General features: G+C 40.8%; 2 protein-coding genes across 5 annotated transcripts in view; both read left to right on the top strand.

Moving 5' to 3' along the window:
* ITCH (itchy E3 ubiquitin protein ligase) overlaps positions 1-8,924 on the top strand; it is a 56,396-nt gene extending 47,472 nt beyond the window's left edge. For all 3 annotated transcript variants that reach the window (XM_063145246.1, XM_063145253.1, XM_063145236.1), the window contains exons 21-24: positions 215-319; positions 2,461-2,557; positions 4,369-4,441; positions 5,623-8,924. In XM_063145246.1, coding sequence (XP_063001316.1) covers positions 215-319; positions 2,461-2,557; positions 4,369-4,441; positions 5,623-5,722 — 375 coding nt within the window. In that variant the 3' untranslated portion in view covers positions 5,723-8,924. The remainder of the gene's footprint in view (positions 1-214; positions 320-2,460; positions 2,558-4,368; positions 4,442-5,622) is intronic.
* The window catches only part of DYNLRB1 (dynein light chain roadblock-type 1), a 545,722-nt gene that overhangs the window by 9,785 nt on the left and 519,846 nt on the right, over positions 1-16,091 (top strand). For both annotated transcript variants that reach the window (XR_010026352.1, XM_063145335.1), the window contains exons 2-3: positions 11,680-11,700; positions 15,395-15,470. Coding sequence is in view for 1 of the 2 variants with exons in the window: in XM_063145335.1 (XP_063001405.1) it covers positions 11,698-11,700; positions 15,395-15,470 (79 nt within the window). In the remaining variant the exon portion in view is untranslated. The remainder of the gene's footprint in view (positions 1-11,679; positions 11,701-15,394; positions 15,471-16,091) is intronic.

Genomic DNA, 16,091 nt, shown 5'->3' on the forward strand with positions numbered 1-16,091 from the left:
CCCAAAGGCATGTCCTTGTAGTACATAGGAAGCTCCTCTAAACCAGGGGTTTAAAAACCTGGGCAAACGGGCTGTACCCAAAACAAATTTAAAGACATTCTAAATGCATTTAGAAAGTCCTAAGGGGTCTTCTCTCATCCTTTCTTATATGTACAAATCATGGTACCAGAATGTCTGGATCCTAACTGGTGTCTGGCTCTTTCTCTTTAAAAAGGTGCTTTTGTGTGGAATGCAAGAGATTGACTTGACAGACTGGCAAAGGCATGCCATCTATCGACATTATACCAGGACAAGCAAGCAAATTGTGTGGTTTTGGCAGGTTTGTATAGCTTTAATATATGCACAAGAGTTGTGCAAGTTTTTATTTAGCCAAAACTTCACAAATGGATCTTCTAGGAAGCCAGTTCTCCATCTGTCCTTGTTCACAGTCGCCTCAACATTACCCTTGTAAACCTACATTCCATGTTACTGTCAGTTTCTAGAGGTGTAGCCAAACAATCAAGTCCTTTGACAGTATCCAGTGCTATCACTGTGCTCCTGTTCATTCTGTTCATTTGCGGGACCTACTAGCACAGCAGGGAGTTACTGCTTCTTAAGTAATCCTGGACACTAAATTCAGGGCAAATAAAAGGAAGGACTTCTTCACACAGTGCATAGTTAAAATATGGAATTCACTATCACAAGATGTGCTGCTGGCCACCAATTTGGGTGGCTTTAAAGGGGGGTGGTTAAATTCCTGGAGGAGAAGGCTATCAATGGCTACTAGTCCTGGTGGCTATCTGCTACCTCCAGTATCAGAGGCAGTAAGCCTCTGTACACCAGTTGCTGGGGAAGATGGGTGGGAGGGTGCTTTTTCACTATGTCCTGCTTTGTTGGTCCCTGGTCGACTGCTGGTTGGCCACTGTGTGAACAGAGTGCTGGACTAGATGGACCTTCGGTCTGATCCAGCATGGTATTTTTTATGTTCTTAAATGTTTGTTTCCAGATTGGGACAGATCAGCAGAGCTCCCTTCTGCGAGCTTCACTGACCCGTCGTCCCATTCCAAAAACAAGTGTTTCCACTAATTTCTGGTTTCTTTAAGAGCCATTAACTCCCAGTTGAGCTAGTGGTAGGTCCCACTGGCATGCAAGCAGCATAGGATACTCATGTTTAAAGTTATTGGATTGGGTTCAGACTTCGTCATGTGTAGAGTAGACTTGTTGAAATCAATGGGACTTAAGTTAGTCATGACTTGTAGCATTGATTTCAGTGGGACTCTGTAAACATTACTAAGTCTGGATCCAACTCATATCATGATTCCATTTTCTGAGCTTCAGTTAACACCAAAGCATTGTAGCTCATTGTTAATAGTATTAGACTTTGGCATCTTTGGGCCTAATTTTTGCCCAGCTCTAGACTCTTCTGGATGACCCTGTGCAGGCCACAAATGTTCACCCATCTGTAAAATGGGGAAAGTAATAAGCTTGCCTGTCAGAATAATGTGAGGATAGTAAAAAATAAACATTTTATAATTTAAAAAGTTCTACATAACTGATATGTGGTGATCATCCAATCAAACTGTATTTTAAGCAAGCATTAGGTGACAAAGTTACTCTAAAAGCTGTTAGGTGGCTGCCACCTTGTGGTTTCCTATCACTTATTGTGCCCCTTTGTATAATACAAAAAGTGCAAAAATATTTGGAATTTCAAATATCCTCTAACAAGGATAACAAATAATAAGAAATACGGAAGGCTTGGAAAGAGCTCTTCCTAATAATACAGGATTTATTTATTCTCCTAGTTACCTTTTCTTAGGGCATGTTACAGTTAAAACATCTAGGGAAATAGCTTAATAATCGAACTCTTCCACTGCTTTTCCTCCTGCCAGCTGCGTTAATTTACAATTTCGGTTGTAAAAATTGATGAGGTGCATTTTATCTGTTTTGAAGACTGGAACTGCTTGAATTGAGTTTTGACTGTTTTGGTCCAGGGTCATGCAATGTTCTAACTCAGAAAAATAAAAGAATTTTGGGCAGTACACTGGCGGTCTGCTTACACTATTGACTTATACTTACGCTAGTGCAAGTGACCTCTACAAGTACCCCAGTAGGGTAAATTGATGCAATGGGTTTCCTGGGAAAACCTGTCATGCTAGCTTATGCTATGGGTGTACTGCTGAATGTCATTATGCTAGCGGTATGTCAGTAACGTAAGTGAACTCGTCAGTGTTGGACTTCCCATTTCATTCTAATCCTTTGCCATTATTCTTTTCCTTAACTTTGGATGAGATAATCTAACATGTCCAAGTTAATCTAACATTTCCTTTACAAGACTGCAAAAAGCATAGGTGGAAGCAAAAGTATGCAGGAGAACTATTCCTGATTTGTTTACAGATGTAAACACCGTATGACTTGCATGTGCTCACTCAGGGGCAAACAGTATGGGATCTGTACAACTATTTTATATGTCTTCTTTTTCAGTTTGTGAAAGAAATAGATAATGAGAAGAGAATGAGATTACTACAGTTTGTTACTGGAACATGTCGATTACCAGTTGGAGGATTTTCTGACCTCATGGGTATGCAAAATTATTCTTAAGCATATGAGAGCCCGAGTGGACCTGTGTGGTACAAAGTTATTGTTGTTTATTACATTTCTATATACTCTCCCATAGCCAAAGGTCTCTGGGAAAGATTAAAGATTAAAAATTAGATTAAAGATTAAAAAAATTTAAAATACAGTATACAAAGTTTGAAAAACATTTACATAAAAATACACAGAGACAGTACAAATAAAGACAAAGACTAAAAACAAGCTAAATAAGCCCCTTTTGAATCTCTGTAACAACTTGGTGCTGAATTTTACTGGCAAACTGCCATGTTTTTGCCACTACAAAATTTGGCTGTATAATGTGGCAGGAGTGTGGCCCCAGAGGGGGGTGGCCATATCTGGGGACTAGGAATTGTTCCTCAGACCACCTGAAGTTGTCCACTCCTGCTTTAGCTGATGTAGATTTCAGAACAAGCATGTTTCTAGCCAGCCCAGATCATTCACCGTGTCCACTGCTGCCTGTTAAATTTTGGAAGTGTCAACTTGCTACTCCGTAGTGGCACCCACTCTCTGGAAAACCCTCCCTTATACGGTTCAGGAGGCCGAAGACATAACATCTTTTAAACATCTCCTGAAAACATACCTTTTCACACAGGCTTTCCCTGGGTTTTAACTTAGCTGGTTTTATATTGCCTTTTAAAACTTTTAACGTTTTAAATTTGTCTATACTTCTTGTATTTTATGGTTTTAATTGTGCACTGCCCAGAGCCTCGGCTGATAGGCAGTATAAAAATGTAATAAATAATAAAATAATGCTTCCCTTCTTGGTCTCTACATGAAAATTTCATGTACTGGTTATGTGCCAAAGTGCACAACTGCCGGACATGCTGTGAGTAGAAACAGAGTGTGGGAAGTGGCTCAGGAAAGTAGGTACCTTTCCCCAGGGGAGGAAACCTTTGCACTCACCAAAAGAAGCTACGGCACGCAGATTGTGTAGTACATGCCGCCCTGTCAGCCACATGAACAACAGAGAACCAGCATGACCTGAATCGGCCAAGTTTGGCCTGGATTGCAGTAATGACATGTACTCAAACAATGTACTGAATCCCCAAATATGGAGCTGTCTGGGTCTGCTCTCTAGAGATCAATACATGCTATTATTGATGCTAGAAACTGTGAACTTACACTAACATTTCCCACAGCAAACATATAAAGTGGCTACATACCTCTGTGCAACCCTGACCAGAAAATTTCTGGAAAAAAATTGGAAGTGTGTAGAACTTTCTTGCACACTGAGTTTACAATATCCATAACGACAATAGACCACTGGATGTATTTGCTTTAATGTAGAACAGCCGTGTCCTGTATTTGACAGATCTATCCTCCTGTGCTACTGGCCAATATTGGTTACTGGCCAATATTGCAAGCATAAAGTAAGTGCCAATGTAGTTGGATTTGTGGCAGCTGAAATGTACTTAGGGTGCTACATGAGTTATCCATAGTCATGTCTGTGTCATGCAAGAGCTTTGCATGACAGTAGTTTTACCACATCTGGCTATCATATCAGTGCCAGTTACTTACCAGGAAGAGTTTGAAGTCAGACATTCATGGTATGAACAGCATCCTCTACTGCCATAAGCTTAGAATATCTGATGTCTTAAAATTTGAATGGAGAACTTTTTTTATGGATACATCTTACCAAATGCAAATGTCTGGTCTTCAGCTGCTTTTATTCCCCAGCATGTACTAAGTTAAGAAAAATTGGATGTAGTTTTATTTTCATTTTCATATCATCTGATGTCTTAAATAACTTTGAGGTTTTTTTTTATTTTATTTTAGGGAGTAATGGACCCCAAAAGTTCTGTATTGAAAAAGTTGGTAAGGAAAACTGGTTACCTAGAAGCCATACTTGGTGAGTACACACTGTTAGTGACAATTGTGATTCAAATCAAATTTTTATTATTGCTGTTCAACTTCTAACAAGAGTTTGAGGATCAGTTTTACATATTATACACCTAATACATTTTAAGCCTCACCTAAAGGAATGGCACATATGAGTTTACTATCATATATCATGCAGGTACACTCATCAGGGAAATGAGCACTTAAAAGTTGCTGGGCAGTGAGGATAAAACTGTTATCCTTGCATTTTGATCTGCTTTATAGCCAAATATTCTTTTGCTCAGCATATATTATTTTCATCTAGATTGATGGATGTACAGTATTTTTAGATCACATTCTCAAAGCAATTAGGTTAGAGCAATTGGGTGATTTTAATCAGTTTAACATAGGAGCATTAGGGTCACATATCCTTAACACTGGCAGCGTAGGATCTATATTCCCTTGAGCAAGCCATGTTCCCTTATATAAATTGTAATCGTTTACTCTTAAAATGTGCTGTACTACTTCTTAATGTAGCACATCATCACATGCATTTCAAGCACACTGTGAGCCTTTTTCAACATTACAGTCCTCCTTCACTCCATGTTAGATGTAAATATTCTTACTTGCCTTCTTCAGAGTGAAAAGTTGTTTAAAAAAGTACCTCCAATTTTGAAAAACAAAATGAGATTCCTTCTTGGTATTGAGATGGCATCTTGAAACTTATACTTCCTAAATTCTTGGGAAATGATAAAAACAAAACCTGTCTCTGAAGTTGAACACCCCTCGCACCTCATCTCTCTGACATGAAGTTTGAAAATCCATTGAAGGACAGCAGTATTCTGCAGTGGGAAACAGGATGTTTGCAGTGCATTCTCCCTTCAGAATTAGGCTTGCCCTATATCTACCAATTAATGTGCCATGATTCATCATGCTAGCTTAGACAAATAATTATAAGAATAGAGATACTATTTGTGTCCTAAGCTAGAGGAATAAAGTGAAGCAGACTAATATACACAGTAGACACCTGAAATTCACAGTATTCTAACAAGTTTCCTGCTTGTTAAGAGGCCATAAAACCAGAGAAATGCTTCTTCTGTTCTTTAAGGCTGAAAGTTTAAGCTGTTCATGCTATAAATTGTGGGACATGTATGTCCATGTGTGTACTTTTTAATTATCCAAATAGAAGTTAAGCTTGCTGCTTCTTTTCAGTTTCAACCGCTTAGACTTGCCACCATACAAGAGTTATGAACAACTGAAGGAAAAGCTGCTGTTTGCAATAGAAGAAACAGAAGGATTTGGGCAAGAGTAACATTGGTCGGAATCTGAACCTGAAGAACGTACATTTCTTTATGGTGTGCGTTCTTCACCGCCTCTGCTGGTTGCACTTACTGTAAACAGAACTTGATCTTGATTTATTTAAACAATTGCTAGTGTGTAAGTAAATGGATGTTACTCTGCCATTTTATTTCCACTAATTCCTGATTTCTTTGGAGTCATTTTGAGAAATTTAAAATGATAAATGAAATCTTCCCTAGCCAGAAGCTTACTATACTTCTGAAGTTCTGTCTTGGGTCATGTTCATGAACTGGAATGTGTTCTTAATGATTTTTTCCCCTAACAGTTCTCCTTTGTCTTTCCATTTTAGTAGCAGCTTTTTGCTGCTGATGCACTGGGAAGTCCATTGGTAGCTGCAGTGCTGCAGCATCCTATTTCTAACAGTGCTTTCTTGCAATCAGACTCCAGGGTGCTGTAAACAGAACCAGTTCTCGTGTTAACTGTTCTTTACCCAAGTGAGGCTTGACTGTTTTTGCTCTCCCAAAGCCTCTCCGATGTCATCTCAGTTCAAACTGTGTAGAGGGGCATGTAGAGCTAATGCACATATCCAGAACATGGCACTTTTATTTATTTTTACCATGATGATCACATTCCTCAGGTTATCCCTACATTTGAATGAACCTCTTTAAAATCAGAGGAATTTTAATTCATTTTCAACTGATGTGAACACTTAACTTCAGTTTTGCTTATGGTACTTTAATAGTACATCTGAAAGAGAATGCAAGGCTTTTTCAATTGGCAAGTGCTGAAATTAGTTTCCACTCCTTTATGTAAGTTAATGTTTGAAATATACAAACGATCATTAGGCTTGACTTAACTATCAGCTTCAGTTTACATATGGATTGAGGGGATATGGCTTGACAGTTCATAGTAGTGGCTTGCCACTTTAATTTCTCTGGTCTTGCAATCCTGTGCATACTTACCTGGGAGTAAACGTCACTAAACACAGTAAAAACATACTTCTGAATACAAATGCATAGGATTGTTCTGTAGGAAACTTGATGTGCAATAATAAATTCCTGCAGACTTACAGATAGTACATTAGAAAAACCAGTAGCTCTTTTTAGAGGATGGAAATTATGCATTCTTTAACTTAGTTCTGTGCTGAGTCGCTTCTTATTTGCTACTTGGTTTAAAGCCTGATTTGAGCTTCAGTTATTTATTACCCCAGTTTCATAACTTCCACTGAAGCTGACAACAGTACTTAAACTACACTCCCATTATTGGAACGAAAGCACTTTGTTCTGGTGTCCAGCTTGCTGCCTTGTAACCTTTCCTCCAGGTGGTTCTAATTCCATGATGTGCATGCTGCTCTGAACCTCGATAGGAGTGATGGTGACATTTGAAACAGCAGTAGTGCATGCTGATAAATATATATATATATATACTTGCCTTGTTCTACTGTGTGAGGGGAGCAAAGTCCTTTCCAAGCTAACCAAGACAGTCAAAGATCAAATGGAGTGGATTTTTGTTTTGGTAGCAAATATCATCTACCTATCCAGAGCAGGGAAGCAGGGAAGGGGGAAGACTTAATCCAGGGCTATTGAAAGCTAGTGGCTCAACCCTTTTTATAACCAATTGCCTTTAGGACTCTTCTGTAAGGTAAGCTAAACAGTCTGTTTCCCTTCAGTTGACGCTTTCAAGAATGATTGAACATGCTTCCCTCCCCCCGCCCCCCTTCAGTGTGTATTCAAAGGGGAATTCACATAGACGTTTTCCCTCTGATTCAGATGACCTACTACTTCTGTGGGTAGAGGGGCGCAGGTGTGAATTCTAGAGATTTCTCCCCATAGCACTTACCAGAATACCTGATTTGTGTGTGTATTAGAAATATAGCATATGGAGGAGAAAAAGCCTTAGAAATATTTTCTTTATTGATTTTAATACATTTTAGTTATCTAACACAATACAGAATTGAAATGAAATTGAGGTAATAAGAATAAGCTATGGAAAATAGTTCTATGTTCTTCATAATGGCTCATGATTCACATAGGGACCTAGGAATATTGTTAATGTATAAATATTCAAAAGGCTTTCTGCCCTATATTTTTAAAATAAAGGATAGTTCTAATGGAAATAGCAGAAGCCCTAGTTCTATAGGGCATGGCTGTTTAATATTTTTATGGCTCAAATGTTTAGTTAATGAAAAAGTAAATGCTTGTATATATATTTTTGCAGTCTGGGGATCTAGCTTATTCAATTTCTTTTAATTTAAATGGCTTGTTTATTTGTCTTTACTGCTGTATTACAGGGGAAATGGGGGCTGGATATCCCAAGCACAAGAAAGTATTTTAAACAGTCAAAACTAGGATATTTAACTAATGGAATCTTGACCATGAAGTATTGTTAAAATAGATTTATTGTAAGCATTATGCTAGCAATATCTCTAAAATCAAAGTGAGATCTTGCTTTTAAAATCCCTTTGCATTGTAAATTCTAAATTCTGTTTTTATGCCATGTTATGTTGCAATAATAAAAAGTAATTTGAGCAGTTCGCACTCTCTTCTCATTGTGGGAACCTGGGAGATTTGTGGAAGCGCAATATGGTTTTCTGGGTTGCAGGCTGGGATGATTTGGATTATGTCAAGATTTTTTCTGCAAAGATCAGTAGTTGTCTACTTCAGACAACTTTAGCAGCATGTGGACGGCAATAACTACTACATTCTTTGCATGTATACAGTATGAGAACATCACAATCTTCCCTGACACAATAGTATTTGAAATTTTGCCTTATGAAAGTACATGTTTCAACCCACTAATCTTAATGTTCTCTAAGCCTTATCTTTCTGGAAAGCTCAGGATAGATTGTATGAAATTTGCATTTCTGATATTTAGTGTGTGAAGTTGTACGATCAATCATCATCTTCATGTTAAGTTCTGCTCCATGTTCATTGTACGTACACACTCCCACAGGGTTTAAATTGAAGCCCCATTCATTGCATTGGTATCTCCAGCCCCTTTTGTGGTGATCTGTTGCGTATTTTTTTCCAGAATCATTGTTTATGTACATGTGCCGTAGTTAACTAATATATGAACTGGGATCAGAGGCACTGGATTGTAAAATACTGTATGGGAATCCCATTGTTAAATTTTCCTTGAACTGTAATTTCAAATACTCAGGTAACTGTAAAAGTCTCTCACCAAGTCAAACTTTTATAAAAGTACTGAAAAACGGATATTTGTTGTCATTCCTTGCATGGTGTGAAGTTTTTCCTCTACAAAGCCTTTAACAGTGCAGCAGTCACCCTGACCAAAGCTCATTCCCTCTAATAATCATTTAAATGAAAGTTTATGGGTTGTATTGGGCTTGTGGTGTGTGTGTGTGTGTATGTATGTGTGTGTGTGTGTGTGTGTGTGTGTGTGTGTGTGTGTGTCCTGCTGCTTTTCAATGGATAGGGTGGCCAAGAAAAGGTGGTGGAATCCTGTGGCCAAAAGGCAGTAATTGCCCTATTATCAAAGGATGCAGGAGGTTGTGTATAAAAGCTATACTTTCTCCAGCAGAGGTGGAGAAGCTATGGCCCTCCAGATGTTGGTGGAGCCCAACTGCCATCAGCCCCAGCCAGCATAGCCAGTAGTCAGGGTTGGTGGGAGTTTTAGTTCAACAACATCTGGAGGTCTACAGGTAACTCACCTCTGTTTTAAATAATCTCTACCAGAAATGTGTTGGGATTTTTAAAGGTGGATTCATTGCACACATCTGGTGTTCTTCCTCTGGGTCAGTGTTTCCCTTTTATTCCACATTGCCACATGTGCCCCCTGGGCTTAAACCCAGATGTTCAGAACAATTGTAACTCTCTCTTGTCATGCCGAATCCCAAGTATAAACTAATCTTACTCCGCTCACTAGAACTCAGATGGGGGTTTGTTCTTCAAAACAGGAATACATTCTCTTGGCTACTACCTGGAGAGTTACAGCATAGTCAACTGTTCCTTTGTAAAAAGTAAAATCTAGTTTCATCCAGGAATAGAATGGGGATGGGCAAGTCTTGATTCAAAGCCCTCAGCTTTGAGATCAGATTCATTGCACGTCAGTCTCTGCATTATAGGATCACATGTTCCGTACTTAATTGCCTTAGAAGTAAAATAGATGTGTGAAGGATCTTTTCAAGAAGGGTTGGGATAATATGTCCCTTGTGCTAATATTAGTCACTGAGTGGTGAAGATGACTACACTCCAATGAATGTCACATCTGTAAATTGGATAAATGGCACCAGCCAGACTTGAATGTGGACTTGGGTAGTCACCCAAAAAGCAGTAACAGCCATACCTACAATCTCCATCTGCAAAATACTACTTGTTTATGTTGCCATCATGATGCGAAGAACAGGATTCTGAAGTGCTTATTGGTAATACTTTTAGCATATGTATTGCAGGCTTCCTGTTTTGATGACATAAGCCAGCCTCCTCCAACCTGGTCCCTCCAAATATGTTGGACCACAACACCCACAACTGGGAGTTGCCCATGTTGGCTTAGGGTTATGGGAGTTATAGTCCACATCTGGAGGGCACCAGGTTGGGGAAGCCTGACATAAGCTTTGCCCGTCAACATTCAGTAGAACAGTGATCTGAAAGCAGTGAAAATTAGCTTTGAATTATTACCATCACTCCCAATCCAGCATCTGCATTTTCATGACTGCTGACATTCTTTGTTGGAAGTTTTCTTTAACTGACATAGAAATGTCTTCCAGTCTATTCTTAGCTGAGTCACTAGATGGCAGAACAGCACTATTAGTGGAAAAAACAATGCATTGCCTCTTGAATTGCAAAATGTGGATCAGAGAACCAGTGGCACATTTTAAACACACAATGCACGGCTAAACATGTTTACAAGTTTGCTCAATAGGACTTACTCCTACGTAAATGTACATAGGGTCACAGCCTTATTTTTGGCAGTGACCATGGCCGCTACTCCTGTTCTCTCACCCACCCTTACGCTTAGCCCCTTGTCCCATAGCTAAGAAGGCATTTGGGAGTGGAAATAAGGGTGAAACGGTCATAGAACATTTTGTCACCCCTGTGTCTCTATTAAGAAATTAGCTTCACTCATACCAGTTTGTTTACAGATTCAAATTTAAGATGCTTTTGTTATTCTTTAAAGCTGTAAATCACCTTGATTTAAAATAAAAATAAAAGGCAGGGTAATAAGTGAAAATGTGTCAAATGCTCTAAAACAGCAAAATGTTATGATGTTAAATTGGCCTGGTGGTAGTACGAACTTTATTGTTTATATTTCATATTGCACTTTCCTCCAAGGAGCTCAAAGGTTCTTCCCATCCTCATTTTATCCTCACAATGCTGAGAGGCCCAAGGTTACTTAGTGAACTTCAGGCCCAGGGGGAGGATTTGAACCTGGTTCTCCCCCATCCTAGCACTAATGCCATAACACCCCTGCCACTTCCGGCCTAGCCTGAGTTTCCAGCATTCTGCCTTGTCCTCCCTTTACATTGAGCCTACCACAAATCTATCCGTTCTGCCCAGTGGAGGCTGGTGGCTCCGATTTCAGTGGGGCTGTAAATCCAATCTGGGTTTCAGTCGGAACCAGCCAGAACTCTAAAGGCACTATCCAAGGGGCTGAACCTATTTTGGGCATAGAGTCCAGCCCCTTGGATAGCTCATTTAGAGTTCTGGCTAGTTCTGACTGAAACCCAGAGTGGATTCCCAGCCCCACCGACAACGGAGCCACCAGCCGCCACTGGTTCTGCCTTTGTGAAGAGCGCTCCAGACAACGGTCCCTAACCTTTCCTCACAGCAAGGCGGTATTGGAAATGGGACACAGTCCCTAACCTTACAAACCCGCCTCCTTCTTCTGACGATTGGCTAAATCTGCGACAAGCCCTGCAGGGCGAGAGTGGCGCGCAGGCGCGTAAGGTCATTGGGACTGGGCTGTGGCGCCAGCTGGGGAGTTGCCTGGTTTAGGAGAAAGGTGTCGGTCTCTCCCGCTTCCTGCAACATGGTGAGTGAATGCGCGGGAGGAGGCCCCCTTCCCCAATTGGGAGAGGGGGAGGAGCGACAGTTTGTGGCGCTGGTTCGAGACCCGGGAGGAGCCGAGAAGGGAGAGAGGGTGGGGTGGGGTGCGGTGGGGTGACGTGACTAAGGCAGGTTTTCTGGGGCAGCTCTTGGGAAGGGATGAGCCCAAGGAGCGCCTTGTCATTGCCTTTTAATTTTGGGCTAGCTGCCTTTTCCCCGATCGCGTGCATTTTGATACATTTCTTCATCACGATCGGAAGGTGGTATAAATAACGATGATGCATCTTCCGACTCCCATTTCGCACACAGAGCATCATGTACGATGCTCTCACATTCATGGATGGTGTCTCATTTTGTCTCCTATCCTTCGTTCCAGTCCTTTTCACAAGAATGCAGTGGCGGGTGGAGAGAGAGGCTGGCTACAGTAACCTCCTTGGCTGAGCATGGTCTGTACTGGTGTTGCCCATTTCCAAGCCCAATACTTTCGTCCCTTCCCCACATTTGGTTCTCTGTTGCGCTTTGTGCACTTTTTGTACAAAAGACTGCAAGATATACAGATATAAGAATTAGCGTGCAGAAGGGCATGTGCGAAATTCTCACATGCATGGATGATATCGATAGTTTTGCAGAATACACAACCATGTGCCCCTGAATCACATGCAGCCCTCAGAGCTGAAAAGGTTGCGTATCCCTGGTCTAGCAAATGGGTTTAGGATGCAAGCCTATTGATTGCACCCTCGCTGTTCGGAGGTTTCCGAGATTCCTGTGCCCTGCTCGGCTGAAGCCAGTAGGGCGGAAGGAGCAGTGGAGGTGGTCTTTGCCTTCACATCCTCCACCTTTGGCACCTCTTTAAACTCATTAATGCTAAATGCTCTTTAAACACCAGTACTGGAGTGAAAATGTGTCAAGTACTGGAAGATGGGCTTATTTTTGAAACGTATAATCTTAACTCCTGCACTGGCTGGGTGTTACAGAAGTACAGCTGCCCTTCTCTCCACGTTGCCTCTATCCATCTTGGAGGTCTAGTGCAGGCAGAACTTTTTGGACCTCCCAAACATATAACCTTGATATAACACTGCATTGTAGGGACGAGAGGGTAATTTTACAGTGTACTGTTAAGTAATGTTGCTCTCCATTCAGCTAAGTAATAGTTTTCCTTTCTCTCTAGCTGATGAAAAGTTCTTTGCGACTCTAAAGTTTGCATATCATATTGACTTTTCAAAAGTAACTGAGTAAAATGTGGACATAATTCATATTTCATTTGTATTTCTGGGCGCAAAGATTACTGCAGACGCTGACTGCAGCCAGGAAATCAGAAGACGTTTACTTCTTGGGAGGAGAGCAATGACAAATCTTGATAAAATAGTTAAGAGCAGAGACGCCACACTGACAACAAAGGTCCGCATAGTTAAAGCAATGGTATTCCCCGTAGTAACCTATGGCTGCGAGAGCTGGACCATAAGGAAAGCTGAGCGAAGGAAGATAGACGCTTTTGAACTGTGGTGCTGGAGGAAAATTCTGAGAGTGCCTTGGACTGCAAGAAGATCAAACCAGTCCATACTCCAGGAAATAAAGCCAGACTGCTCACTTGAGGGAATGGTATTAAAGGCAAAACTGAAGTACTTTGGCCACATAATGAGAAGACAGGATACCCTGGAGAAGAGGCTGATGCTAGGGAAAGTGGAAGGCAAAAGGAAGAGGGGCCGCCCAAGGGCAAGATGGATGGATGATATTCTGGAGGTGACAGACTTGACCTTGGGGGAGCTAGGGGTGGCGACAGCCGACAGAAAGCTCTGGCGTGGGCTGGTCCATGAAGTCACGAAGAGTCGGAAGCGACTGAATGAATAAACAACAACAAAAAAAGAGTGTATGGCTAGTACAGATTATTAATTGTTGTAGTTCTGCAGTGTGTTTTCATAATGAGGGAAGAGAAGCCTATTTCTCTGGTTTCAAATTATATATGTTTTCCTATAAACAAACACTATTGTTTGAGAAAGCTTAACTATGAACTATGCCATAGCACGGTGGAACTGTTATTGATTTGTGCTTTTGCTTTGGATTTGCAAAGCACTTTGCATTCCAAAGAAGTCAGCAGTTGTTCTTGTTTTACAGGTTGGGGCAGAAACTTGTTTCCACATCTTCTGATTGCACATGGAGCTAATAGACTTTTACATAATGATGAGTTTGCTTCATCCTCCCAGGACCTGCCTGCTCCTTCTTTTTAAAGGAGGACTTTCACCATTGGTTTTGATCACTCCTGGTGGCCACTTTATTTGTTCTCTTAGTTGTGGGATCCTCTATGACCTTATTTACACATAATGAGAAGCCTTGGTTTAAGTAACCTATGGGTTGTTGCCTTAGTTAACCCAAAATTTGGCTGCCGGACAATTGAGCCATTGAGCACTGGTTGTTTGGTCCATTCCTGGGTTGTTTGTCCTCACCCCACCCCACTTCCCCACCCCCACACTCCCTGCCTGTATCCCAAATGCCTTTGCAGTACTGTAGTACAGGCATATAGAGCAGCTGGTGTTTTTTTACTGCTCTTGCCTGCCACCTCAATAGCCTGGCAAAACAAACTATAAACAACCCACAGTTTGGGGTACACACATAACAACCCAGAGTTAAAACAACCTGGAGTTCACAACCGAACAACAAACCATGGGTTCTCTTCATCAGTTGTTTGTGGTTAATAACCCATAGTTAACCCATAGTTCCGGGTTTGCATGCAATGACAGCCCACGATTCAGCAACCCAATACTGGTTGTCATTATATGTGAACCATCTAGGTGTGGCTGTGGGCTTCCCAGGTTTAGAGATGAAATACACTGCTTAATTGGTTTGCCCTGGTGTAGATAAAATTATATTTGGGAAGAATGGTGGGTAGCTATGCACTGCTGGAAGCAGTTTTGTCAGGATGTTGAGACTTCATCTGCATCCCATTGCCACTGAACCATGGGTGCTTTCAGACGAGGCTTTTTATTGTGCAATCGCACTGCCTCATTCACAGGATTTGATTGGGGTGGGTGGGTCCAGATGACGTCATCTTCATTTTGCAACCCTCCTCTGTTTTCCCACTGCTCCTTTGCTGTTTCTTCTATTAAGGAGGATAAGATGGAATAGCCACACAATGTCTTTTGATTAATAGCACTTGGAGTCCTTCCTCTGGAAGCACCCCCTGCTAACTACACACGTTGGCTGCTTGCCAATGTTATGCTCATAGCAGACTTTAAATATTTGCACTCAACTTCCGAAGATGCGTTCTGCAAGTATTTCACTGCTTCGAGGTAACGTTCATATAGAAAATCATGTGTGAAGAGGCCCTTGTTGCAACATGAGAGAGGGGAGACTTGTTTTCGGGTAAACCAGGATTTCACCGCTGTCACCGCACTGGCCTGTATGACGTTTTTAGTGTTCTAAGGAAAGCAATTGGAAAGGATCAGGAAAACTAGTTTCTGGCTTCCAAGGGCTTATTTCCAAGGATGGGAGGAAAATTATGGCCTTAAGAAAAGCTTAAGGAGACATTGATACGGCGGTGCAGGAGATAGCTGTGCTTTTGTGCAAGGAGCATCTATATGGACCCTCTTAGCCCTCTTCTGTTTCCAGATGTCTTATTCCAGAACATCATCTGCAGACAAATTGCATCTTTTAAGACATGCTAACATATTCTCTTTTTCTTCCAGGCTGAGGTGGAAGAAACCCTGAAGCGAATTCAGAGTCAAAAGGGAGTCCAAGGAATCATTGTTGTTAATTCAGAAGGTATTTGTTTATTTATTACATTTCTATAATGCCCCATAGCCGAAGGTATTGTGCAACTAAGGATTTGTTTGTTTGTTTGTTTGTTTGCTTGTTTTTACAAAAGCTGCCCTTTCGGGTCACATAAAACCCAGGGTACCTTTATTTACAAATCAAATACTGAATGATACATTTCCCCCCAAAAAAAATTGAATCAGAAAATTTTCCAGGAAGTGTGCATTTTCATCTGAAAATTTTCAGTTTGCATTGGAAAAATTGCTGATGCTCTAGTTCAGACTTCTCAAAGCTAGAGCCCTCCAGATGTTTCGGACTACAACTCCCAGCATTCTTGACTATTGGCTATGTGGCTGGGGCTGATGGAAGTTCAAAGTCCAACACACCTAGAAGGCAAGAGGTTGGGGAAGGCTGCTCTATGTTTATTTTACTTGTATTTAGTTAAAAAAAAAAGTACCCCATGTTAATTTTTTGTCCCTCTATTCCACGAGTATTTAATCTGAAATATTTGAAGGGAAAATTAATAAACATGTAATGTGATTTAAATGCTATTTTATGTAAAACAATTCACTAAATTACTTGTAAAAATGTAAAGACAATAGCATGTACCTCCATTTCAGTGTTTAGATT

The sequence above is a fragment of the Elgaria multicarinata genome, chromosome 1 (genome assembly GCF_023053635.1).
Source record: "Elgaria multicarinata webbii isolate HBS135686 ecotype San Diego chromosome 1, rElgMul1.1.pri, whole genome shotgun sequence".
Taxonomy (NCBI): Eukaryota; Metazoa; Chordata; class Lepidosauria; order Squamata; family Anguidae; genus Elgaria; species Elgaria multicarinata.